General features: G+C 54.1%; 1 protein-coding gene across 1 annotated transcript in view; it reads left to right on the top strand.

Annotated features, from left to right (window-relative positions):
* Nucleotides 1–23,749, top strand: part of E2F2 (E2F transcription factor 2) — a 29,369-nt gene extending 5,620 nt beyond the window's left edge. Inside the window, exons 2-7 of the mRNA XM_078849426.1 lie at nucleotides 11,027–11,132; nucleotides 11,780–11,999; nucleotides 13,219–13,377; nucleotides 14,305–14,419; nucleotides 17,576–17,732; nucleotides 18,350–23,749. Coding sequence (XP_078705552.1) covers nucleotides 11,027–11,132; nucleotides 11,780–11,999; nucleotides 13,219–13,377; nucleotides 14,305–14,419; nucleotides 17,576–17,732; nucleotides 18,350–18,564 — 972 coding nt within the window. The 3' untranslated portion in view covers nucleotides 18,565–23,749. The remainder of the gene's footprint in view (nucleotides 1–11,026; nucleotides 11,133–11,779; nucleotides 12,000–13,218; nucleotides 13,378–14,304; nucleotides 14,420–17,575; nucleotides 17,733–18,349) is intronic.
* Nucleotides 23,750–25,044: the final 1,295 nt, after the last annotated feature.

Below are 25,044 nucleotides of genomic sequence, written 5' to 3'. Positions count from 1 at the left end.
GCGTATCTACCACTCCTCCCAGTTTAGTATCATCCGCAAATTTGCTGAGAGTGCAATCCACACCATCCTCCAGATCATTTATGAAGATATTGAACAAAACCGGCCCCAGGACCGACCCTTGGGGCACTCCACTTGATACCGGCTGCCAACTAGACATGGAGTCATTGATCACTACCCGTTGAGCCCGACAATCTAGCCAGCTTTCTACCCACCTTATAGTGCATTCATCCAGCCCATACTTCCTTAACTTGCTGACAAGAATACTGTGGGAGACCGTGTCAAAAGCTTTGCTAAAGTCAAGAAACAATACATCCACTGCTTTCCCTTCATCCAGTAATCTCATCATAAAAGGCAATTAGATTAGTCAGGCATGACCTTCCCTTGGTGAATCCATGCTGGCTGTTCCTGATCACTTTCCTCTCATGCAAGTGCTTCAGGATTGATTCTTTTGAGGATTGATTCTTTCCTTGGATTTTGTCTCCTGGTGGCAGCTCTGCAGCAAGAGGAGGAGGGTTCTCCAGTGGCTGTGGGTCTAGCCTGCACGTTTGGAGGCTTTGGTTCAATCTCCTGCTCTGCCCCGGTGTCACTCTGGGCACATCACTCAAGGTATGGCTACATGTCAAGCTGGGGTGCTGTTCCCAGCTCCAGGAGACCTGCTTATGCTAACCCTGATGGAGCCTGTGTGCTGCGAACAGTGTGCGAGCAGCTAGCTGCCCAGGGTGTGATCCTGTTGAAGGCGCTAGGCCCATACTCCAAGCCGCTAGCCCTTCCGGCTGCTACACTACATTTCTAGCACACTAGCTTGATCAGAGTCAGCCCAGGTATTTCTCCTTGGGCTGGGAATCGCACCCCCAGCTTGAAGTGTAGACATTCCTTTAGTCTCGCTCCGCCTCTGTCACTCATGTGTAGCACCTGCCGTCCTTACAGGAGTTTGATGAGAGCATGTGGTGTCTGACTCCTCTTGCAACAATCTCCCTTTGAACTCCAAGATGGAGGCAGGCAAGCAGATTCAGAAATTTTTGGGATCAGTTGCATGGAATGGCCAAACTGGCTGGGTGGTGCTCTCTGGAACCTTTGAGCTCGATTCCTCTTCAGCACAAAGACTCTTAAGAAGGTCAGGATGTATTCTTTAAACAAATGCATCCGAGCCTCTCTGCATGTTTGTTTCACTGCTTTTTTTTTTTTTACCATAATCCTTGTTTCATGTGTCCTTCCAGACCTGTGCATGATCATAATGGGATTCTTGTAGGTTTGGATGCATTGAACACTCTTTGTAAGTGACCTCAAAGGAATTACAGTGTAGCTTCCCTTCTGCCTATTAAAATTCTTATCTTGACTCTTCTCTGTGGCTCCCCAAATCTAGCAGCTTGTCCCAGGCTGCTCTTGAGACAACTGATTCAGAAGACTGGGAGTGCAGAGTCCATAGGAGAAGCTGTTTGGATTTGAACGTGAAATGCTGACCAACTTTTTTCTTTGTACAAAGTGCAATTGGTGTGGTGAGTGTGCGGGGTGGTGGGTAGGAGCACAGCCCTATGGATTTCCTCCTATAAGGTTGATTGCGCTTTCTCCAATTGGCCAAGGGATTGGAACATGACCTGTTAAGTGCCACACCTGTAAATACCTATGAGGCAGGTAGTCCGGGCATAGGTATTCAGTTACCTATCTGAAGTGTTGGTCTGGTTGCTTCCTGGGTCTTGTTACAGAGTGGGCTACTAAGGGGCAATGTGGAAGGCTTGCAAATTAATCAAAGGTGGTCTAGGGATTCCTGGTATTATTCCTGGCTTTGTGACCTAGGGCAAATCTCTTTTTATCTAGTCCTTGGTTTTCCCATATTTAAAATGCTTAATTCTGTAGCGTTCATAACGTGCTTGGAGATCCTCCAGGTGCTGGAGATGGGCTGTTGCGTGGGAGATGGAGATCCCCTTGTGTGTGCTCTAGTCACATCTCCAGCTTCACTAGCTTTGCCGAGCTCAGTGCATTGCAAAGAGCTGCTTCTGTTTGCCCGGCTGCTGGGTATGGCCAGTGTGTGTATTGCTTGGCCAGTGTGATATCGTGGCCCTGACTCCATACGCTGAATTCGGGAGGTACGGAAAGGAGGTTCTCTCCCCACTGGCTTTACTTCTATGGCTGAACCCATTAGGGTCCCATCAGGGACTCTGGGTGGGTTGGTACCACCCATTCTGCAGGGCTGTATCGGGCCAGTGTGTCTCAAACTTGTATGTCACCTGAGATACAAGGCAATACTACACGCTGCATGTGGCCGACCTGTGGAACTTACTGCTTCAGGAGGAGGTCTTGAAATCAAGTATTGCAGCAGGATTTAGGGTGGTCGGTATGTCCAATAGGCAGGAATCCTACAGTTGCACAGGCCCCAAGAGAAGGATAATGCAGTCTCATGCTTCTGGGTGTAAACTGATGGCTGGAGGGCTCAGGAGGGTATACCTCCTCCTCACTCAATATCCAGCAAGACACAAACAGGCGGAGGGGCAGTCCTGTCCCGCTCTGCGGGATCTGTCACTGGTGGGAGACCAGACCAGAAGAGCAGTGGTCTGATCTAGCTTTGCAGATCCTCTCTTTGCAAAGTGAAGATCAAAGGTCAGGAGGGAAAGCCCCGGCTTTGCCTAAACTAAGCTTATATAAAGGGAAAAGCCAGCACAGAGCTCTATTCCTTCTCTTCCAGCCTCCCTGGGCTAAGGGGCATCTGCACAGCTGCTATGGCTAAAGACCCCTCTGCCTTGGCCTCCTTTAATCTTGTTAATTTGATTGGGCGGGGGACCCCCTTCTTGCCTGGCCACTGGAGCCAGGCTCTGCGGCGTGGCATGGAACTGAGTTTCTGACTGTGCAACGGGGCTGGGGGTGTCCTTGGGGGCAGGGGTTTGAATGTTCAGCTGGGAATTTTTTTCCCTGTGTTGCATGGAGGGAGAATTTTAAGCCCTGGCCACTGGGGCTCCATCCCTTGGGCTTGAGCCAAGCTTTGCCCCTTGATGGGGTGGAGAGCGTAAAGCTGATTTTGCTTTGAGGACTTTAAATATGGCTGGGGTGGGTGGTGTCAGGCTCCCGGGCACTGCTCCAGGAAAGGCTCTGGCTTCTCTTCCAGGATGTGCCTGTGACTCACGGGTGGGGCCAGAAGAGTGTGTGCGATTGCTGGAGAGTTGTGGTGAATGAGCACGGGGTGTGGGTGAACATCTTGGGGAATGGGAAATCCCTACCATGCTATGCTAACCCAGATTTCTCAGCTGATCCTCTTTACCTGGGGCTGCCACAGATGCAGTCCTGGGCTACAATTCTGGGCAAGCTTCCACTGCACCCTAAACCCCCTTCCCCACCCTGCTGGAGCCGAGAGATGAAGGCAGGATCCTTGGCAGCTGGAGCCAGGACAGAGCAGTGAGTTCGAGTCACTTTTGCATGCAGCTGACTGCTAGTCCGTTGCTGCCCCAGGAGTGGAGTCTGGGAGGAAACCCTTCTGGGGGCCAGAGGCACTAGTTATGGATCTGGTCCCAGCGTGGAGGGAGGTTCACGGTACCTGTCAGGCCGGCATCCAAGCTGATCTACACCCAGAGCATCAGCTGTGCCCCACCCACAATGGGCAGAGCTGCCTTGTCCGTGCAGAGCCCTGCTGTGCCCAGCCTCTGGGAGCAGCACCCAGTGGGGAGGGGGGCAACAAACTGCCTAGCCCAGGCCAAACCAGAGACCGGGCAGCGAACCCCAGACCCTTGTGAGCTTGTGAAGACAGACAGGTGCAGCTAGCAACAGATGGGACCTCGTCCAACTGGGGCCTTTCGCCAGCACTCAGTTGTTGTCATTTACTGTCAGTTATTGCTGCTACCACGATCCTTCCTCTTGGGTCACGGCTGGATGCCCCGACTTTCCCTGCGAGCCTGGCAGTGGTGCTCCTGGCGGTTCTGATGGCCCCTCCCGAGTGGGCTGCCTCCCTCCCTTCTAGATGCTCCCTGGGGAGGGAGGATCTGAACTTGCATCTTACCTCTGGCGCAGGTGGATTTGGCTTGTCTTTCATTTCTTTGCAACTAACTCTCTCCCCTCCACCATGAGCCCAGTTGCTGCTTTGCCCCTGGAGGAGAAATGCTGAACAAGGCCACTGAAGATGGCTTTTCTGCTGACCCCCTCCACCGGGACTGGTGGGGGCGAGGCGGGGGGGGACGGGGTGGAAGGCTGCAGCATGCAGGGGGTTCCAGGAAGCGGCGGGGGAGGATTGGAGGAGGCGAGCCGGTCTTCCCCTTCATGCACAGGCTCGCTGCCAGCTCTCCCTCCCCTGGTGCGTGCATGGAGGGTGTGTGCTCTCGTGCTGTGGGACTCTGTGATAACCCAGTGGCAGTGTTCCCACGCCCTGTGGTGCAAGGGTGTGGGGGGGTGAGGGCAGGCCTCGGAGCTGCCCAGACGGGCCTGGCGAGCCCAGCCCAGTGCTGTTGAGACAAAGCACCCCCAGAAATAAAGGGCAAAGGCGCCGGGGCTGCAGTGGGTGGGCCTAGGTGCGGCAGGCTCCCATCCACCTGTGTCCCATCCTTGCAGCAGCCTTCTAGCCGCTGCCTGCCAGGCTGTGACGTTCCCCTCTCTCAGCTGCGTGGGGCTCTGTGACCTGTAGTGATCCCCCCGCTGCTTAGCCACGGGCAGGTGGGGGTGCAGGGAAAGCTGGCAAGGAGCAGCCAGGCTGAGAGGAGTTGGAGGATGCAGGCTTCCTATGTTGGTTTCTCTTCAGAGCAGTGTGGCCTAGAGCACTGAACTGGGGTTTGTGGTATCTGGCTTCTCTCCCCAGCTCTGCCACTGGCCTGCTGGGTGACCTTGGGCAAGTCATGTCATCAACCGGTGCCTCAGTTTCCCCATCTGTAAAATCGGGGAGAGTGACGCTGCCCTCCTTTTGTAAAGTGCTTGGAGATCTAGAGAAGAGCCAGGTATTATAATTATTAAATGCCGTCAGCAGAAATACAGGGGTGGGTTGAGGAAGTTTCCCCAGACATCCTCTCCATCCCCCTTCTCCTCCCAAATTCCCGTGGCCTGGAAGCCAGGCTGCTGAGCAAAAGCAGTGTCCTGGGGCAGACAGGGGCTGGAGTCCTACAGGGCTTTTGTCTTTTTGACTCTTCCAGTGTCCACCCTGTTGCTGCTGCCCCGGAGCCCCAGCCTCGCTGCTCCCCACCCCGTGTGCCGTGGCTGTGTAGGAGTATGAGCTCTACCCTGCAGCTGGGTTGGCCAGCTGTTGTGTGGCTAATCCAGCCCCTGCCGGGGCGGGGAGACCGTGCCAGCTCTGGGCCAGGCCAGCAGCTGGCAGATCATCTGCCTTGGTGGGAAAGGACAAAGGGAAGCCCATCTCCACAACCCTGGGGCCCCTCAAGCATCCCTCAGTTACCACACACTTGGCCTGGGGATGGCAGGGGATGACTGTTGCCCTCCGACCCCAACACAAGAGTTGGCAGGGAGGGTGTGACCCCCGCCCCACATGCCGAATGGGAGGCACTGTAAACCCCACCCTGCTCCGACCGCCTGCCCCCAGCAGGGACTGCAAATCCGTCTCCTCTCTGTCCCGTTCCCTGCTGTTCGGAAAGAAGCTATGTTCCCCGCATGCTCGCTCTCAGCATGGCAGGGTGGGGTGCACACTTGACCCAGAGACCTGGGAACTTGCTCACTAGCAGAGAAAGCATCTGCTCCTGTTCTTCCCGGACTGGAGCGCCTGCCTTTCAAAGCCTTTCAGGAGCTGGGCGATAGCTCCCAGCCCAGCTCTTATCTCCCAGTTCAGTTGCATCCTCGGACCTGGTGGACCCCAAATGCTCTGTGCATTGCAGTGTCTACTGGGGCGGGCTTCCCCCAGTGGTGAAATGCAGCCACTTCTGGGGTGGAATGTGACTGCCGTGTAACAGGGCTGGTCAGGCAGCAGAATGCAGGGAGGGGGGCTAAGGAGGAGAAACATCGTTCCTGGAGTGTGGATTTGGGCAGGGCTCCCTGGCCAAAGGATCTTTGCTGGTACCAAGTGCCTCAGCCAGAGGGTGGGCCCCCTTCCATCAATACAGCGCCCCCAATGGCATTAGTTAGGCACAGTACTGCCATGGGAACAACTCCCCTGCCCCTGCATCTCTGATTCCACTTCGGCAGCAGCGAGATTGCCCTTGGCGTCTCCTTTCCACGTCTTAACCAGTCCCCATCCCTGCAAGATCTTTCTAGAGGCCAGGGTGCAGCACTGGTATATCACTAGAGGGATTTGTTTGTCCACGTGCCCTAGATGGGGCATGTTTGTGCAAGGGGAGCGACCAATCTCCTCCATTCTCAGGAGCTCTCTTCATCCGCTGTAGCGCAGAGTCGTATCTGCCTTCAGCAGTTGCTTCACGGTGGCCCTTGTTTGGGGAGGATGCAGGTACACAGCCAGGAATGGGCCTGGCCCAAGACAAAGGGGTGCTAGGACAGTGCCTTGGGGAGCAGAAGTGGATTCTGAGCTCCTTCTCCCATCACATCTCATCTGGGAGCCTCTTTGCAGTGTGGCCGAGTGTCTAGAACCCTGGACTGGGATTTGAGAGTCCTTGGGTCTATTTCCAGCTCTGCCACTGGCCTGCTGGGTGACCTTGGGCAAGTCACATTTCCTGACCCGTGCCTCAGTTTCCCCATCTGTAAAATGGTGCTAGCGATACTGCCCTCCTTTGTAAAGTGCTTTGAGATCTGTTGATGAGCCATGCAAGATACGAGCGAGGAGTTACCATCTGAATGTACCCTGTGCTCTCCCCTTCCCAGTCATCCAGGCTGGCCACAGAACCACCTTTGCTCTCCCTTTCTTGGGCATAGGGGTGAGGCAAGGTCCCAGCCAGTCTCCTTAGTGCAAGGGGAGTATCTCTAGACAGGGAGGTAGGCAATTTAGCTCTTAAACATCTTGATCTTGAGACCATCTTGACCTCCCTGGCATGGGCCCCTCCCCATATAACTTGGAAACCAGCTGCACAGCAGCATCCTAAACTCCCAAGCCTCGTCTGGGCTGTGCAGCCTCACGTCCGGGGCAGGGCGTGGGGACCGTGATGCCATCAGTGCAATGGTAGCTCTGCAGTGGTGATGGCCTTTAAGGGGGCATCTTTGGGTGCGCTGCTGATAGTGAAGAGTAAGCCCTGGACCAGCTCCCAAAATTCTCCTTCCCCACACCTGGGGCACGGGGGGCTGGCCCTGCTGGCTGCTGAGCCCCTCCCTGTCTGGCCGCTCCAGCCATGCACTGTCACAGCCACCTGGTGCTGGCCCTCGCTAACTCATTTGTTGCCAACAGATGCCCTGTGGGCAGAGGGGAGGGGGAGAAACCAAGAAGACCCTCCCCCACTGCTGTCTCTGGTTTCTGGGCCTAAATGCGGGGCAGCCTGGCGCAGCAGATGTGTTTGTGGTTACTACTTTGGCAGGTGTTTCCCATGTGCTTGGGTTTAACCCTTCGGCTGCCAGGGGCTTCTGTGGGTAGAGCTTGACTGGGGGTGGGCTTAGGGTGAGACTGCGGAAGCAACGCCCACAGGAATGAAGGAGCGTCCCGGACCTCCACGCCGAGGGCTGGACCCATTTCTTTGACTTGCCGTCTCTGTTCTAATGGCAGAGCCGCGTGGGCGTAGAACTGCTCCACCCGTCCCCCACAGAAAAAGACAGCCCTGCAAGACCCCTCCACATGCAATTCTCCCCAGGGAGAGGGTGAACCACCCGGGACTGATGTTACGTGCTTAGTGCATGACTAGAAGGCGCTCAGATACTAGAGAAAGACTGGCCTGAGAGCAGCCAGTGCAGAAAAGAGGGGACGGGCATTCACAGGGCGAGGATTGCTGCCAGCTTGCTCTGATTCTGGGGGATCCCTCCTCCCATGGCTTTCTGATCGGCTGCTCCAACGCTCCTGTGGTAGGGTTCTGTTAACCACTCAATTGCTCTGTCTGGGGATGGGGACCTTCCCCCAGTGTGGGCTTGATCCAGCAGACTTCATGTGCCCGTGACTCCCTCTACTCATCTCTATTTCCTCTCCTTGTCTGGCACCAGCCTCCTTCATGAGCCCGTCGCACCGTCTTGCCCCTGCTGGTTCAAGAGCCGTCTCCTCTGCAGCTCCTTCCCCCTGGAGCAGCCTCCCCAGACCTCTCCTGTCACTTCTCAGATCTTGTCTCTCCGGCACGGCTTCACTTCCCTCTCCCTCGGCATCTATCTGAGCTGGGCCGAACCTTCAGTGTTTCCGGCCAGGCTTGGCTACCAATTCCCTGATCAGAACTTGCCACTGGATATTTTTGTTACCGAGCCAAAACTTGAACGGAGCCTTGTGTGCCAGCTCAGATGAGGCCGGGGACGTTTCGCTGACAGCTGATGTCAGCATGGTCCAACCCTAGCCCAGCTTCAACACCCTCCCCTGAGCCTAAGGCTAGTCACGATCCAGATCCAAGGACTCCTCGCTTGGTCTGTCTCTAGTTGTTTCTCTCTGTAGAGTTTTGGGGGAGGGGAAAAGATGCACCATGTGTGGAAGATGCTGCTCTGGAGGCAAATAGCTCCTAGAGAATAAAGAACCCAGCAGAGCTTTGCTCAAAGCCCGAAGCTGGGATTTCACCTATTGCAGATGTGTGTGATCGCTAAGAGATGGAGAGGGGAGAGGAGTGTGTGTTTTGGGGGGTGATGGGTAGGGTGTTGTCTGTCTGTGGCTTCTTACATTCCCCTGTGGCCGTTCCTGGTGGGAGCAGAGCTGGTGTGTGATTCCAGATATGACTGAGCAGAGTTGGGGTGATCTCAGGCAAGGCATTTCACAGCATGGTGCTGGAAGTGGCCCTCCCCCAAGGCCCAAGAGACACAGTGGGACTCTCCCGGTTGGGTTGCCCCTGGCTAGCCTGGGGGCTCAGAGGCTCACAGATGGTGAGGCTGTCTCTGAGAGCCGGGTCCCAAGGACCAGGGCTCCTGGCGATGAATGGGGAGCTGGTGGAGTTGCCGGAGGGCTAGTGTGACGTGCTCCTGTCAACCTCTCTAGCTTCAGGTTTCAGAGTAGCGGCCGCGTTAGTCTGTATCCGCAAAAAGAACAGGAGGACTTGGGGCACCTTAGAGACTAACCCATTTATTTGAGCCTAAGCGTCCGATGAAGTGAGCTGTAGCTCTTGAAAGCTTGTGTTCAAATTGGTTAGTCTCTAAGGTGCCACAAGTCCTCCTGTTCTTTTTTCTCTAGCTTTAGCATGCTGGGTGTGTTGTAGCATTGTCGCAGGGACCAGCCGGGAGGGGATGAAGGTGTGGATGGCGGATCACAGCGTCCTGTCCCCTTGCCAGCTGGCAGTGCGGGAGCCCTGCCCACCAACACAATCTGCTGCCTTGATTGCATGGTGTCAGTATCCTGGCAAGTGCTAGCCCGGCCCTGGCCTTCCATGGGTTCAGATTGTGCCAGCTGCTCTCTGGGCATCAGGGGGAGGGAGCTCTCCTCATCTTCCTCCTTTCTGGCTTGGTGCGATGCCCGGTAATACAGCTCCAAGGGTCTGCAACCCGGCCTGGAGGAGCCGGTGCCAAAAGGGAAGCACTTGTGGGAATGGCAGGCAGCGCCTGGGCCAGCCTCCAGTGCCGCTCGGGAAGTGGGCAGGAAGCGACCTGGCAGCTGCTGGGAGCCGGCCGCCCGGCCTTGCCACATGCTGCTTCCCCTTCCCAACCCGCTGGGGTCACTCGCCCCTTCTGTTGTGCAATGGAAAGGGCTCAGGGCCAGCCTTTTTCCAGGGCTGCCCCCAAGCTCCTCGTGGGATGGGGCAATGCCCCTGCCGAGCCCCTCTGCCCCCACCCAGGGCTGAGCTGCAGCTGGTTCCCAGAATCTGCTGTTGTAACCGGACACGTCTCACGCAAGTGCTTTCCTGTGGCTGGGGGCTCTGATGGCGCACTTGGCCCCAGGGAAAGGCCTCCGGGCACAGAGCAGCGGCAGGGCTCAGATCCATGCACGCGGCCCTGCCCTGGGGTTTGAGCGCTAGGGACCGGGCTCTGTCGGTTCTCTGCTGCCCTGCGTCTGCCAGCAGCGGGGCCCGGTCATGATGGAGGTTCGGTGACACGGACGCCTGGGCGTCAGCGTGGGGGACTGTGACCCAGCAGCGAATGCCCCATAGGCCGCGGAGCAGCCGTCCCTGGTAACTCCCTGCGGCTGCTCCCAGGGGGCCACCTGTGCTGGGTTTGCACCAGGGCCCCAAACAGCGCCAGGCTTTGCCCAGCTCTGAGCCTGGTGGTGAGCTCCTGGTTCATGGGGTGGGGGCTTGTGGCTGGCTCGGCACAGCTCCCCCTACTGGTGCCATCACCGCAGGGCTGGAGGCTGCTAACTGGGTGTGTTGAGTTAAGCAGGGGCTCCAGGGCAGGGGCTGGGCTGGCGTTGCCAGAAGAGCATTAATATACAATCTGGACTCCTGTTCCTGGGGCTGGATCCTGTTGTGTTGAAAGGGTCTGTTCTAATCAGCCCGCTCTCTGGGGTTGGGGGTGAAGCAAGGCTGGGCCATCTCCTTCCAAGGTACATGTGTCCCTCCAGGCTTCTGCACTGGCAGCCGGCTTAATGTCCCTACCGATTTGGCCTCAAAGGCAGCTCCAGCTCCCCGTTTCCCTGCCACCGGTGCCAAGGACCTGGCAGGATCAGGCCCCTGTTGCTCGTCTTGCCGTCTGCAGAGCAGCTGGGCCATGATGGAGTTCCTGGCGGGAGGGGGAAGGGAACTGCAGGGATCTGAGCCGGTGGGGTAACTGCTTCCTGGGGATTTGAGGCCCCCCCCCGCGTCCCCCGCCCGGTGCTGCTGTGCTGATGCAATCCCCTGCTGTAGACTGGGCCCAAGCTCTGGTTACGATTTCGTTTATTTGCCTTACAGTAGCGCCAGCCAAGATCAGGGCCTCGTTGGGCTGGGAGCTGTACAAAGGCTCCCTGCCCCAGAGAGCTTACGGTCCTAGATGCCGAGGCCAGAAGGGTCTAGTTTGATCAAAGGGCGGTTGATGAGATGGTTGTGGGTGCTGCGTGGGTCTCCAGCGGGCAAACTGGGATCGTGGGTGCTGTTGTTGGTGGTCAGTCTCTTGAAGTAACTGCACAATTCTCTCTCCTGCCCATCAGGCCAAAAGGAAGCTGGATCTGGAAGGGACCGGCCAGCCGGGCATCCCAGAATTCCGGACACCCAAAGGGAAGAGCAGGACAGTCACTCGAATCCCCAGCCCCAAGAGTAAGTGGTGCTGAGCTGGGATGTGAGGGAGGGGAGATGTATGCCTGGGTGGGGGGGCTCCCGTGCAAAGGACCTGCATTGCCCCACGGCTCTTCTGTCCGGAGCAGCTGGGTTCTGGAGACGTTCGTCACCATGAAAGTGACGCTGGGATATTCCATACAGGGATGGGAGAAGCCAGCCCCGTCGGGGTGGGGCTGCCATGTGGCCTTCAGGCAGCAGTTCCACCACCTGTTGTAGTTAGGAGCAGTCTGTGACATCCTTCTGTGGGGGAGGACAGGCCTGGAGCGAACAGGCATCCGTGAGCATCTGCTTCCACCCGGCTTAGTGCTGCCATAAATATAGGAGCACCTGTAACTGACCCTGCTTGGGCCCGCTGTGGGGTTTGAACCCAGGTCCCTCAACACTGAAAGCACGAGTCTCTGCTGCTTGAGCTAAAGGGGAGGGACCCAGCCTCCCTCTGCGCTAGGCTGTTGAAACCCATTGCAGGCTGCGCTCACGGCAGCCCCCGTGGGTGGGGCCCTGCGTGCTTCTAGCCAGCAGCTGTTGAATCAGCCTGGCCCATTCTCTGGGCGGCATCGTGACTTTTCTCAGCTCCTCTCCCCGGCTCAGCCAACCTGACCTGTCTCCTCTCTCCCTGCCCCCGACAGCTCCCAAGTCGCCTGGGGAGAAGACACGGTATGACACCTCCCTGGGGCTGCTGACCAAGAAGTTCATCCATCTGCTGAGCGAGTCGGAGGACGGGGTGCTGGACCTGAACCGGGCGGCCGAGGTGCTGGAGGTGCAGAAGCGCCGGATCTACGACATCACCAACGTGCTGGAAGGGATTCAGCTCATCCGGAAGAAATCCAAGAACAACATCCAGTGGATGTAAGGGGCTCTGTGCGGAGGAGACAGTGCGGGCAGAGATCCGGGCTCCCAGCTGGGCTCCAGGGCTGGTATCAGTTATGCTGGGACCGTCCGCTCTAAAGGGCCTTGTTTGTTCAAGTGCAGAGTCTTGTCGGGGGGGGGGGGGGGGGAAGTGACCTTCCCTGTGTCTATTCTGGGGGGTTGCACGGATCTGGGTCTTTGTCCCCAAGCCAGCACAAGTTAGGATGCAGGGTCAAACACGATGCCAACTAGGCTGGTTTCTAACGTGGTTTGGCCCGTGATTCTGGATGGGAAGGGCCCCAATGAGAACAGAATTTAAACCCAGCACCGTAGGTGAGGCCAGAACGTAGCTCTTCCAGTGATGTGGCATTTAAGCTGTCTGGCTGAACAGTCCTGAAATAGCTTGTCAGCCCTGCTCCCACCCCAGCCTGGATCAGGCAGTAGGACAGAGCAGAGTTTGGACTCTTATCCCACATTAAGCACAATGGTCTTGTTCTCTCCCCATACACACTACCACAAGGGAGAATACAGTGAATACTTTTACATGATCCACAAGATCACACTGAGGTCAACAGCTCAGCAGGATTCAAAAGCAGGATCCAATGCCCCCCGGCTGTTACAAACCCTGATGCTTCACGGCATAAGCAAAGCACTGACTGCCTGGGGTTAGGAGACATTTCTTCTATGGCAGGCCACTCTGTAATTGTCCACCGTCTGAGTCTTGCACCATGCTCTGCTGTGTCAGCTGCTAGCTGTTGTCAGAGACGTGTGGTGAGCGGGCAGGAGTACGGGATCTGATCCAATGGAGAGTCCTGTGTTCCCAGCCTCGCTGGCAGAGAGGGGGGTACATGTGCCAGATTCATTTACTATGGAATGAACACACTTGGAGGCAGCTGTCACCGAATCCAGTTTGCAGAGAGCGGCCCAAGCCCCCTGAACATGGCTCTGTCTTTGAACGGTTTTAAAATCCTGGCTCTGGGGGCTCTGCTTTCCGGCCGATCTCAGGCTCTGCTTGTTTCCTTTCACAGAGCCGTTTATCTGCAAGTATTTACGATGCTGCTTCGCAGAGCGCTCAGAGCTGCGCGTCTTGTGAAAGCGACATGCTCCCTCACAGGAGACCTTGCGCTGTCCCTGCTGAGGTGGATGACACTCCCCTCCCTCCCCCGCAGTGCGCTGCTTTCCACTGATCCTCAGTGACCGGCTCTGCTTGTCTTCCCAGGGGCACAGGAATTTTCGAGGACACCTCTGTGACGGTGAAGCATCAGTCCCTGCGCCAAGAGCTGGCGGAGCTGGCCAAGACCGAGAGAACTTTGGACGAGCGCATCCAGGACTGCACCCTCCAGCTGAAGCACCTGACAGAGGACGAGACTAACCAGAGATATCCTTCATGGGGAGGCAAAGGGTTATGGAGAAAGGGGGTTGGGGTGTGTGTGGGGGGGGAGAGTCTCTGAATCGCGAGCAAACGCAGTCTGAAAATGACCTTCAGAGGGATATTGGGTCTGAGGGAGTATCTAGGGTGAGGGCTGAGTAGCCCGGAGGGAGGAGCCTGGGAGCAGCCCAACCTGGGGAAGAGACTTGGGCTGAACTCCTGCCTCATTGTTGATAAAACCGCCGCTGAGTTTTGACTGGTCAACATGTGGGCTCTGTTTGAGCCGTCTGGGGAAAGCGCCTGCTCCCGGTGGGCCTTGCCTTCCTGTCTGAGCACAGTTTGGCTTGGATTCTGTCTCCTCTCCTCTGCCAGCGAGCCCCACGGCTTGGGTTCTGCAGCCAAGAAAGCTTTAGCTCCAGCAGCTGTCTTATCCAGGGCCTTTCCCAGCTGTGCTGCCCATGGGGGGAGGGACGGGGGATGGAGCAGACGTGGAGATGGCCACATGCCAAGCCTCGCAGGCCCAGGGCTCTGGGGTCGGTTCAGTAACAAACAGGGAGCCAGCGGCATTCTTGGAGCCATGGGATGATGGCCTGGCACCAGCCTGTGGACTCTGGCAGGGGCGTTCAGCTCCGTATACCACAATGCCTTGCTGCCTGCCCTGGGGGGAGTGGAAGTGGTAAGTGTGGTGGCCAAGGCCTTGTGGTGGGGAGAGGCAGGTAGTCCTGTGTCCCTCTCAGGACAGAAGAAGAGGTTTTTAATCTGTGCCTGGCAGGGAGGATACCTTCGTGGGCTGGGGTGGGAACCCAGCTGGTTTTGGGGGAAGATAGGAGCTGGGGAGGGTTCGGCACATGAGATCTGCAGAGAACCAACTCTTGTCATTTGTGGGCTGAGCAGATTCAGTCTGTGGCTGGTATTTCCTTAATTCCACCCCCCCACATTAGCATATGTCACCTACCAGGACATCCGCTCCATCAGCAACTTCCAGGAGCAGACGGTGATAGCGGTCAAGGCCCCCCCAGAAACCAAGCTGGAGGTGCCGGACTTCAATGAGGTGAGTGCGCCAGAGGAGGGCTCTGCGTGCAGGGAAAACACATCCTCCTGGCCCACAGCGGAGACCCCAGTTGAGCTCCAGATCCCGTTGTGTGAGCCTAGATAGACAGGAAGGGCAACTATCCCCATTTTACAGATGGGCAAACTGAGGCCTAGAGAGATGCAGTGACTTCCCCAAGATCACACAGGAAACCAGTGGCTGGGTGTTGACCCCAGGTCTCCTGAGTCTCACCCTGGTGCCTTAGCTCCAGGACCACTGAATTCTAAGCATGTCCCGTGGGGCTAGGGACACCACCTGAGGAGCCAACCTTGGCTCAGCTGCCCCTTAGCATAGGTGCCCAGACGGGCTAGAAGTGGCTGCTTGGCAGGGAGAACATCAGAACGGCCACACTGGGTCAGACCAACGGTTCATCTAGCCCAGTGTCCTGTCTTCCAACAGTGGCCAGTGCCAGGTGCCCCAGAGGGAATGAACAGGTAATCATCAAATGATCCATTCTTTGTTGCCCATTCCCAGCTTCTGGCAAACAGAGGTTGGGGACACCATCCCTGCCCATCAATAGCCATTGATGGACCTATCCTCCATGAATTTCTCTAGTTCTTTTTTGAACGCTGTTATAGTCTTGGCCTTCATAACATCCTCTGGCAAGGAGTTCCACAGATTGACTTTGTGTTGTGTGAAGAAATACTTCCTTTTGTTTGTTTTAAACCTGCTGCCTATTAATTTCATTTGGTGACCCCTAGTTCTTGTGTAATGAGAAGGAATAATTAACACTTCCTTATTTACTTTCTCCACCCCAGTCATGATTTTATAGACCTCTATCATATCCCCCCCTTAGTTGTCTCTTTTCCAAGCTGAAAAGTCCCAGTCTTATTAATCTCTCCTCATATGGCAGCTGTTCCATACCCCTAATAGCTCTTGTTGCCCTTTTCTGAATGTTTTCCAATTCCAATATATCTTTTTTGAGATGGGGCGACCACATCTGCATGCAGTATTCCAGATGTGGGCATACCATGGATTTGTATAGAGGCAATATGATATTTTCTGTCCTATTATCTCTCCCTTTCTTAATGATTCCTAACATTCTGTTCGCTTTTTTGACTGTTGCTGTCCATTGAGTGGATATTTACAAAGAACTATCCAAAGTGACTCCAAGATCTCCTTCTTGAGTGGTGACAGTTAATTTAGACCCCATCATTTTACATGTATAGTTGGGATTCTGTTTTCCAAAGTGCATTACTTTGCATTATCAACACTGAATTTCATTTGCCATTTTGTTGCCCAGTCACCCAATTTTGTGAGATCCTTTTGTAGCTCTTCGCAGTCTGCCTGGGACTTAACTATCTTGAGTAGTTTTGTATCGTGCAAATTTTGCCACCTCACTGTTTACCCCTTTTTCCAGATCATTTATGAATATACTGAATAGGACTGGGCCCAGTTTAGACCCCTGGGGGACACCACTATTTACCTCTCTCCTTTCTGAAAACTGGCCATTTTATTCCTACCCTTTGTTTCCTATCTTTTAACCAATTACCAATCCATGAGAGGACTTTCCCTCTTATCCCATGACAGCTTTCTTTGCTTAAGAGCCTTTGGTGAGGGACCTCATCAAAGGCTTTCTGAAAATCTGAGTACACTGTATCCACTGGATCCCCCTTGTCCACATGTTTGTTGACTTCCCTCAAAGAATTCTAGTAGATTGGCGAGGCATGATTTCCCTTTACAAAAACCATGTTGACTCTTCCCCAACAAATTTTGTTCATCTATATGTTTGACAATTTTGTTCTTTACTATAGTTTCAACCAGTTTGCCTGGTACTGAAGTCAGGCTTACTGGCCTGTAATTGCCGGGGTCTCCTCTGAAGCCCTTTTTAAAAATTGGCATCACGTTAGCTATCCTCCAGTCATTTGGTACAGAAGCTGATTTAAATGATAGGTTACAGACTACAGAGCTCTGCAGTTTCACATTTGAGTTCCTTCAGAACTCTTGGGTGAATTCCATCTGTTCCTGGTGACTTATTACTGTTGAGTTTATCAATTTGTTCCCAAACCTCCTCTAACGACACCTCAATTTGGGACAGTTCCTCAGATTTGTCACCTAAAAAGAATAGCTCAGGTTTGGGAATCTCCCTCACATCCTCAACCGTGAAGACCAATGCCAGGAATTCATTTAGTTTCTCTGCAATGGCCTTATCGTCCTTGAGTGCTCCTTTAGCATCTCGATCGTCCAGTGGCCCCACTGGTTGTTTAGCAGGCTTCCTGCTTCTGCTGCACTTAAACATTTTTTTGCTCTTACTTTTTGAGTCTTTGGCTAGCTGTTCTTCAAATGCTTTTTTGGCTTTCCTAATTATATTTTTACCCTTCATTTGCCAGAGTTTATGCTCCTTTCTATTTTCCTCACTAGGATTCAACTTCCACTTTTTAAAGGATGCCTTTTTGCCTCTCACTGCTTCTTTTACTTTGTTCAGCCACGGTGGCTCTTTTTTGGTTCTCTTACTATGTTTTTTAATTTGGGGTGTACATTTAACTTGAGCCTCTATTATGGTGTCTTTAAAAAGTTTCCATGCAGCTTGCAGGGATTTTACTTTTTGTGCTGTACCTTTTAATTTCTGTTTAACTAACCTTTTCATTTTTGTGTAGTCTCCCTTTCTGAAATTAAATGCTACAGTGTTGGGCTACTGTGGTGTTTTCCCTGCCACAGGGATGTTAAGTTTAATTATTTTATGGTCACTATTCCAAGCGGTCCAGCTATATACACCTCTTGGACCTGATCCTGGGCTCCATTTAGGACTAAATCAAGAATGGCCTCTACTCTTGTGGGTTCCAGGACTAGCTGCTCCAAGAAGCAGTCCTTTAAGGCATCAAGAAACTTTATCTCTTCATCCCGTCCTGAGGTGACTTTAGGGCTCACTGGATGGGGCTGGGCCCCCGGCTGGGAGCTCTGTTGCCCGTGCACTTGTCTTTGCTTCTCCACCCATCTTGAGGGCAAGGCCCTGCTGCATGAGGCTTCCCCACGGAGTCATCTCTGCTGCAGGGGGGCTGGTAAGCCCCCTCTGCTGGCCAAGTTGCTGCTCTGTGCAGGGAGGGATGGGAGAGGGGATCTCCTGTGTGATGGATCCTGCTGGACTAGTCCCCGCTGACTCCTCCCCTCTCCGGGCAGGAGAATGTGCAGCTCCACCTGAAGAGCACCAACGGCCCCATCGAGGTGTACCTGTGCCCCGAGGAGATCCTGGAGGACAGCCCTGCCAAAGAAAGCAGCTTCCCCACCCCCTCCCTTCAGGACCGCATCGATGGCACCGACCCCTCCCCAGGGAAAGGTAACGCCCAGCTGGGGCTGCAGGGATCTCTGGCCAGGCCTGGCCTCTCCTCCCCCCAGTCTGATGCTGTCGTGTTTAACTTTCTCTTTCGTGGCAGCCATTGAGCTCTTGCCAGGTGGCTGCCATATCTGCCTCTGTCTCTGTGCCAAGATCCAGCCCTCAAAGCCTCCAGGTCTGCTAATTGCCAAGTGGCCTTTGGTAAGGCCCTGCTTCCCTTATGGCTTCCTGGAACCCCGGCCCGCCCTCGCCCAGTTGCACGGACTGGGAGTGAGGGGCATTAGCAAAGCAGGGCGGGGTCTGGCTGGGGGCTCAGGGCTAGAATAGCAGGGGGGCTGCGGGTTGTGTTGGAGAGGCATTGGCAGAGCTGCGGGTGGGGTGAGGATCCCCGGGCTGGAACAGCGGGAGATAACGAGCTGCAGGCTGGGTTTCAGGGGCATCGATAGGGCCGGGTGGTAGAATCCTACCCACTGTCTGCTCTCACCAGGCTCCTCCCATGCCGCTGGTGAATGGAGGGGGGGCTTGTGGGGCACCTGGCCCAAGGAGGTGCCAGGGGCTCTGCTGTCCCGGGGCAGGCTGCACGCCCAAAGCTCTCCCTTCCGTCTTTCCGATTTCCCCAGCTGAGCCCCTGATGGAGGTGGAGGATGGACTCCTGGACATGCCCCATCACCTGCTGCAGCAGACAGAGGACCAGCTGCCCTATGGTGACCCCGCCCCCTTCGTCAGCTTCTCCCCGCCTCTCGACCAGGACGACTACCTGTGGGGGCTGGAGGGGGGCGAGGGAGTGAGCGACCTCTTTGAGGCCTATGACCTTGGTGACCTACTGAAGAACTGAGCTGGCGAGGGGGCCCCTCTCCCTCCTTGCTATGGTGCTAATGGCCTTGCTGGAGTCCGGGGCTCTGACTTGAAGCATGGACTCCGAGCCCCTGCCCTCCCGGCCACCAGAGTAGGGGCATGGAGACCTCCTGTGGGGCAGGGCTTCCTCCCGCTCCTCCCCACCCATGCGTGATCTCCACAGCTCCTCCTCCACTCTTCCTTGCTGCTGGGGCCAGCACAGACTGGGCGTAGCAGTCAGTGCAATGCAAGACCCCAGAGGGCAACCTGGGGAAGAGTCTCCCACCACGTGCCCTAAGAACCTACTGCAGGAATGGAGCGCCTTTGCCCGTTTACCTTTTTCCCTGCCTCACACACATGCCGGTAACACGTTCCTGGCCTGTCCAGGGATGCTGGGGCTGGGCAAGGAGCCCCTGGGAGACTGGGACTCTGTCATAGAGAGCAAATCTTCTCATCCTGCCCCCGAAGCGACCCATCTGCAGAACACACAGGGTGGCTGTGTCTGGGGGGCGGAGCGGGAGTAGAATGCTCCGTGGTCTGCCAGGGGATTTGCGTGGCGGGGCAAGAGATCCCGTTCCCTGAAATCTGGGCAGGGTGGGGGACGCGTGCGCTTGTGTGAATGAAGAAATCCTTCAGCTCCTGCAGCTGCTTGGGGGCCCCAAAGGGATCTGTGACGGCAGTGCAGCTGCGGGACACTTGTCTGTTTCGCTCTGCCGGGCCTGGGCGGCCCCTTTGGATCTGACCCAGATGGGTCTTGCTTCCCCCTCCCTGAATGTTTTGCTTGGAGCGTACGGGGTCCGAGCCAACCCAGAAATGCAGAGTGAAACCTGGTTTGTAATTGCAGCCGTCAGGTGGCTTTTGATGTGAACGGTCAGCTGAGAATGCCTCCGTAGGGCCATGGCCTCTAGGGGGACTTACCAGGGACCTGCTCTGATATCTTGTAATGAAACTTGAAACAAAGCGAGTCTGGGGTGGAGGGCGTGGTGAGACAGGGATTCACCTGCCCACTCACCTGCGATGGGAGGGATTCCAACTGCATCTCCTCCTTCCCCTTCGACTGACCCTAGGCCCCACCCCCTCTCCCCTCCGTCCTCTCACTGAAATGCCTGGCTGCCTTCGCCCTCAGTGGGTCACTTGGATCTGCTCCATCTAGACTGGTGCCAAGCGACCTGCTCCGTTGCAGGCTGCTGTGAGGGTCACATGTATCCAGTAAATGGGCTGTTGTTCCCATGTGAGTCCCTGAGTCCAGGGTTACCCCAGATCCTTCCTGATTGGATCAGCCCTTCTCTAAATTCATTGTTGGCTTAGCATGGGATCCGTTTCAGAGCGTGGGAGGAGCCCCAAGTGCCACAAGCTGGGCTGGGTCCCCTAGGAGACCAACTGCTCCCACCTCTTCTCCTTCCATGGTAGATTCTGGGAACAGGGTGGATTAAATTTGGGATTGCCAAGGTAGCGTAAGAGAGGTCTGAATGACCCGTGCACATGCGCTGTGCCTTGTAAAAACCAGGCCGTTAACCTCCACTGTGCGTCCTGTGAGGCGGGACTAATACCCGTGTCCATGTTGTGCTTTAGGATCCTCGGGGACAGGGTCTCAGTGGCGAGATCTGGACCATTATCCAAGCCCCCTGAAACAGAATGGTGTTCGGCTTCCAGGATGTGCCAGGGGCTTGCAGACCACTCTGGTTCACCAAGGTCCTGGTGCTGGTTGCTTATTGACTTGCTGCTTTCTGATTGGCTTGGTGCATGTCCTGCTTCGGCCAATCGGAGACCAGTCATCTGCACACCATGAAACACACACCCGATCAGCTGCAATTTAAACTTAAATCTGCTAGTGGGACATTTAGTGTGAAAATGGTCAAACAGGGGGGCCGAGCGCTGTGCGCCTACACGAATATTTATGCAGCTCATTGTGGCTTGCTTTTTTTTTTTTTTTTTTTTTTTTTAATTTGAGGTGTTGAGCGTGCGCCGCTCCCTCTTTAAAATCAAGCCACTCAGAGGTGCCTAACCATGTGGATTTGGGTTGCAAACCTGAGCTACCGGAGTTCAGAAATTTTGATCTAATCTTCCTTTATTTTCACTCATTGCCAGATTTTGAGAATCTCACTAGGTGCTTCTCTGCATTTTTAGGGACCTAAATTCCTCTGAAAACTTGGCCTGTAATAACGAGTGGCTCCACCGTGTTGCAACCTTGTTAGCCGCAGATTCCATTGTCAATAGTTTTTTGCAAAATTCCAGAGGGGAAGGGGAAGGTAGCTTTTTATTTCACTCTCTCCAAAATTCATCCCTCCAGAAAGGCTGGTTTGGATTTCCAGGTTTTCAATATTTGCACAATAGCTATTGGTTCACGGGTGCGGAATTTTGTCATGTGACATCCCATTAAATTCTGTCTTAAAAATGGAAACAAGCACATTTTCTTAACCCCTTCTTGAATGCAGCTTCTCCCTGCCTGGGGAGAATGCCAGACGGAGCCTGCAATGGATGCTGGGTGGGTCGCATCCCGTTCACATCTGCCCAGTGGCTCTCCCTGCAGGACTGGGGCTTGTGGTATTGTAGCCAAAATGTCCACTGAAGCTAACATTAAACACTTGGTTGGCTTTTAATCTAGCAAAGGGGTTTAATGCTGCCCGGATACTATGGTGATGGGTAGCACCTTCCACGTAAAATCAATAGCTAAGTCCTCATGGAGTCTCTGACACGTCTCTCTGCTTGGGGGTGAAATCTCTGCTTGGGGGAAGGGTTTTGATTTTGTTAATTTGCCCCCCTTTGTGTGTGTGTTTGGGCATTGGGGTGGAAGGGGGGTGTCAGTGCAGAGTCAGTCTCGTGGTCAGATGCTGGATTCAGCTGATCTCCGTTCTTACTGACCCACCTCGGAGCTCCCCCATCTAGTGTCCCTGTCTAGGGGAGCGTGTGAGAATGGGAACTCCCCAAAATGGGGTGTGAAGAGCTGCAGGTGGCTGTGCTTGAGATGGAGAAAGGGAGGGCTGGCTCATTCGAGCCCCTTCTGGACAGGCATCTGATCGAACCAAAGGATGTTTTCTGGCATCTCAATACGCAACTGTCCCGGGGAACTAGGTCTCCATCTGGAGGTGGCTGTCATGTACCTAAACGAAAGGCCACTGTTGCTCTGGCAGGGGCTCTGTAGCTCTTGGTTTTTCAGGGAGAATCTGCAGAGATGGGACTCTGAACAGCATTAGTGTGTCCTCGAGAACTGGAGATGGGGAAAACAGTTTTCCTAATGCAACCATGTGCTATGAGGATCTCCCCTCCCCCCTGAATAATCCAAGTCCAACCCTGCTGTAAAAGTGACAGTCAAACCAGCACTGGAAGTGGCATGGCTGTGTCTCAAATGTGCTCCATGGATGAGTAAAGATATGGCTCTTTGAACTGCAACTTCCCCTTGCATTGGAGAGTCCAACTGGGTTCTCTCCTTGCACATCCTCCCCAGTAAGAAAGGTTCTGCTGGCCAGGCGAGGCCCACACCATCCCGTTATCCCAGGGTTTGTACGGGTGTCACTGAAGTCTGAGCTGCCTTGTCTGCAGTGGGGGGTTTGCCCCAATTCCAGCCACCTGTGGCTAGCAATTGGTGTAGTAGACCAGGCACTTGCCCTTGCTATAGGCTGGGGTGGGGTGTACTAGTGCCAATGGAAGCTGGTAGCAGTTGGCCTGTCTACAAGAGGAATTTGCAGGCAGTGCAGATGAATTGGGGGGCAAATCTAGTGTGCACATGTCCTTCGTTAACTGCTCTGATGCACAAGGGAGACTAGAATCCAGCTCCCCCCCCCCCCACAGCAGCACTGGTGGTCAGATCCGACCTGGGTCACAAGGTGTTGTGTGGGTTGAATTGACAGAGGAGATGTAAATTGGATCAAGCCAGCGACCAGCTGTCAATACTCTAGACAAGGCCAGCTGTATATTAGCGTGTGCTAAGTGGGCAGAGTTAAGGGTAGATTGAGCTAGTTAACACCATCTAAAAACTAGATTGCTAAATCCTCATCTAGACAAAGCCAAAATGGAAGAAACAAGACTCCGGTCAGGTCTATGCTAAGTACTTCTGCTGGCTTAGCTTTGCCACGAGAAACCTCAAGCGTTGAAGCAGTGATAACAGCAATGTAGTCGCTTTCACCAGTATAGTATGTTTCACTCAGGGTGAGGTGTTGGTTGGGGTGGTTTCACAATACGAGCTTTACCAGTGTAGCTGTATCCACTTCAGGAGCCCTTTGCTCATATGGTAATGCTAGTTTGCTGTAAAGCACGCTTAGAGTAGACATGTGCCCAAGGAGCAAATTGGCTGGAAAAAGGCATCACTGGAAAATAATTCATTTTCAGGGCAGAGCTGCCCACTGAAATCGACTTGAGGGGTGTGTGTCTGTACCCATTGAGAATAAGCTTTTTTTGGAAATAGTCAGGGGTTTTTTGTTTTGTCTTAAAGTCTGATCCTGAACTTGCTTTGTACATAAACCTGAAGTGTCTGTGGGCTGAGACTGGTATATGGCTCCTTGTTAATACCTGCTTTCTATAGAGTTAAACATTAACTTAATCATTCGGGTTTGGAATCCTGTCTGTTGTAGAACAGTTCTCATGCCAGTTGCTGGCTTGACCTGGCTTTCCAGGTGAGGCTTTTAACTGGAGATGAGTCTAGGCCAAAAATCTCAGATCTGTACTTTGCCGCTCAGTCTTGTTGTGAGTCTTAACAGGGCATGTCTACATGGGGAAGCTATTCTGGAGTAAGCTAGGATCTGAATTTAATGCACTCAAGCTGTTGTGGGATAGCTACTCTGGTCAGTTTCCCCACATAGACAAGCCCTAAGAGAAGTGCCTGGGAGGCCCTCTTGAATCTCCAAATCTCTTTTGTGAATGGCATATGAAATCCTTCAAAGATCCTGGCTCGGGGTGTGCCGCTGGCTTTTGTCTGAACCTTGTAAAATTGTACAGAATTATTGCACTGTATTTATAATGGGAGCCACCTTTTTACACTTTTTTTTTAAGTGAGTGTATTTAAATCATTCCTGGGGTGGTTCTCCTGAAGTCCAGTGTGACAGTGTTGTGGGTGTGAATGTGTTTCTTTTGTAAACGTACGGCACTTGAAGGTTTGTGAGCAAAAAGAAATGAATAAAAATGCTTTTTTGAGCCTCTGTTCTCTGTAAAGGAACCAAACCAGTTGCAGTAGGGTTTGGATTTTTTTCTCCTACCGTTCTTGATGTGAAACTTCTCTGTTTCCAGTCCCCCAGGCTGGCAGAGAGAGAGAATGCTGCGGATTCAGTGTGGTCTTCAGGTGAGGGTGGAAAGAGAAGGTAGGGCTACTGGTGACTTTCGAAGGATGCTGCTAAGAAGTGGAGTTGAGCTCAAAGGCCCACCTGTTTCAACCCAGCCAGAGAGAAGGCCTGGCAATGAATAGATGGTGGTGGGAGAGGGAAATAGAAATGGGCAGAGTTGGGGGTGACTATTCTCTTCCTAGATTTGGTCGTTCACGATTCCAGGGTGATCTGTGCTTGTTGGTAGCCATGCACTTCATACAAGGCACCATATGAGCTCCTTCATTGACAGGAGAGATCTGGCTCATGGAGAGTGAGCTTTTCCCACTTCTGACAGTCTGGGCGGGGAGGGCACCCCACTGTTTCCCTGGGCTAGGACTCCACTGTAGTGTGGTGATTCTGGCTCCCCCTGGGTTGAAGCAATGGCCAGAGCTGAGGTGGAGAAGGAATCGTCTCCTTCTTCCAGCTCCTTGCCTGGGCTGGCAGCAGGGTTCGCAACCACCTTCTGCCTGGAGGACTGTGGGGTGGAGAATAACCAACGCCCTGCATCACCAGAGATTGCAGGGAAACATTGGCCTTAAAGACAGGTTTCAGAGTAGCAGCCGTGTTAATCTGTATCCGCAAAAAGAAAAGGAGGACTTGTGGCACCTTAGAGACTAACAAATTTATTTGAGCATAAGTTTTCGTGAGCTACAGCTCATTTCATCAGATGTCTTAAAGCCATCCATCCTTCCTCCCTGACTCTGTTCATGCTTTGCTCGTGGACCAGGGACCTGGTATCCTGAGTTGCTAGACTTAGGGACATAGGAATGGTTAGTTCTCTCTCCAGCAGTGACTGATACCAGTTGCTCCAGAGGATGGTGCCATAGCACTTCTGGTAGCAGTTATGGGATAACCTCCCCCCAGGGAAGCTTTTTCCTGATCCCAATAGTTAGAGCTTGCCTCGCCCAGAAGGCTGAAAGGAAAAGATCCCTTCCAGAAGTCTTCTGTGATACCTCTGGATGTTCTTGTTTATCCATCTAGATTCCTTTTTTGAACCGCAGCGGTTTTCATCGGTTGATCGCCAAGTGCTTTATAAAGGCGGTTAGTAGCATTACCCTGGTTTTAAAGATGGGGAAACTGAGGCACAGAGGTGCCGTGACTTGCAGAAGGCCACCCAGCTGGCCAGTGGCAGAGCTGGGTGTAGAGCCCAGGCAGTCAGATGGGCCATGGCGGCTTCTAACCACATG

This window comes from Lepidochelys kempii, chromosome 19 (genome assembly GCF_965140285.1).
Source record: "Lepidochelys kempii isolate rLepKem1 chromosome 19, rLepKem1.hap1, whole genome shotgun sequence".
In the NCBI taxonomy this organism is placed as follows: Eukaryota; Metazoa; Chordata; order Testudines; family Cheloniidae; genus Lepidochelys; species Lepidochelys kempii.
The sequence above is the reverse complement of the archived record's forward strand: the minus strand, read 5'-3'. Positions and strand labels throughout refer to the sequence as shown.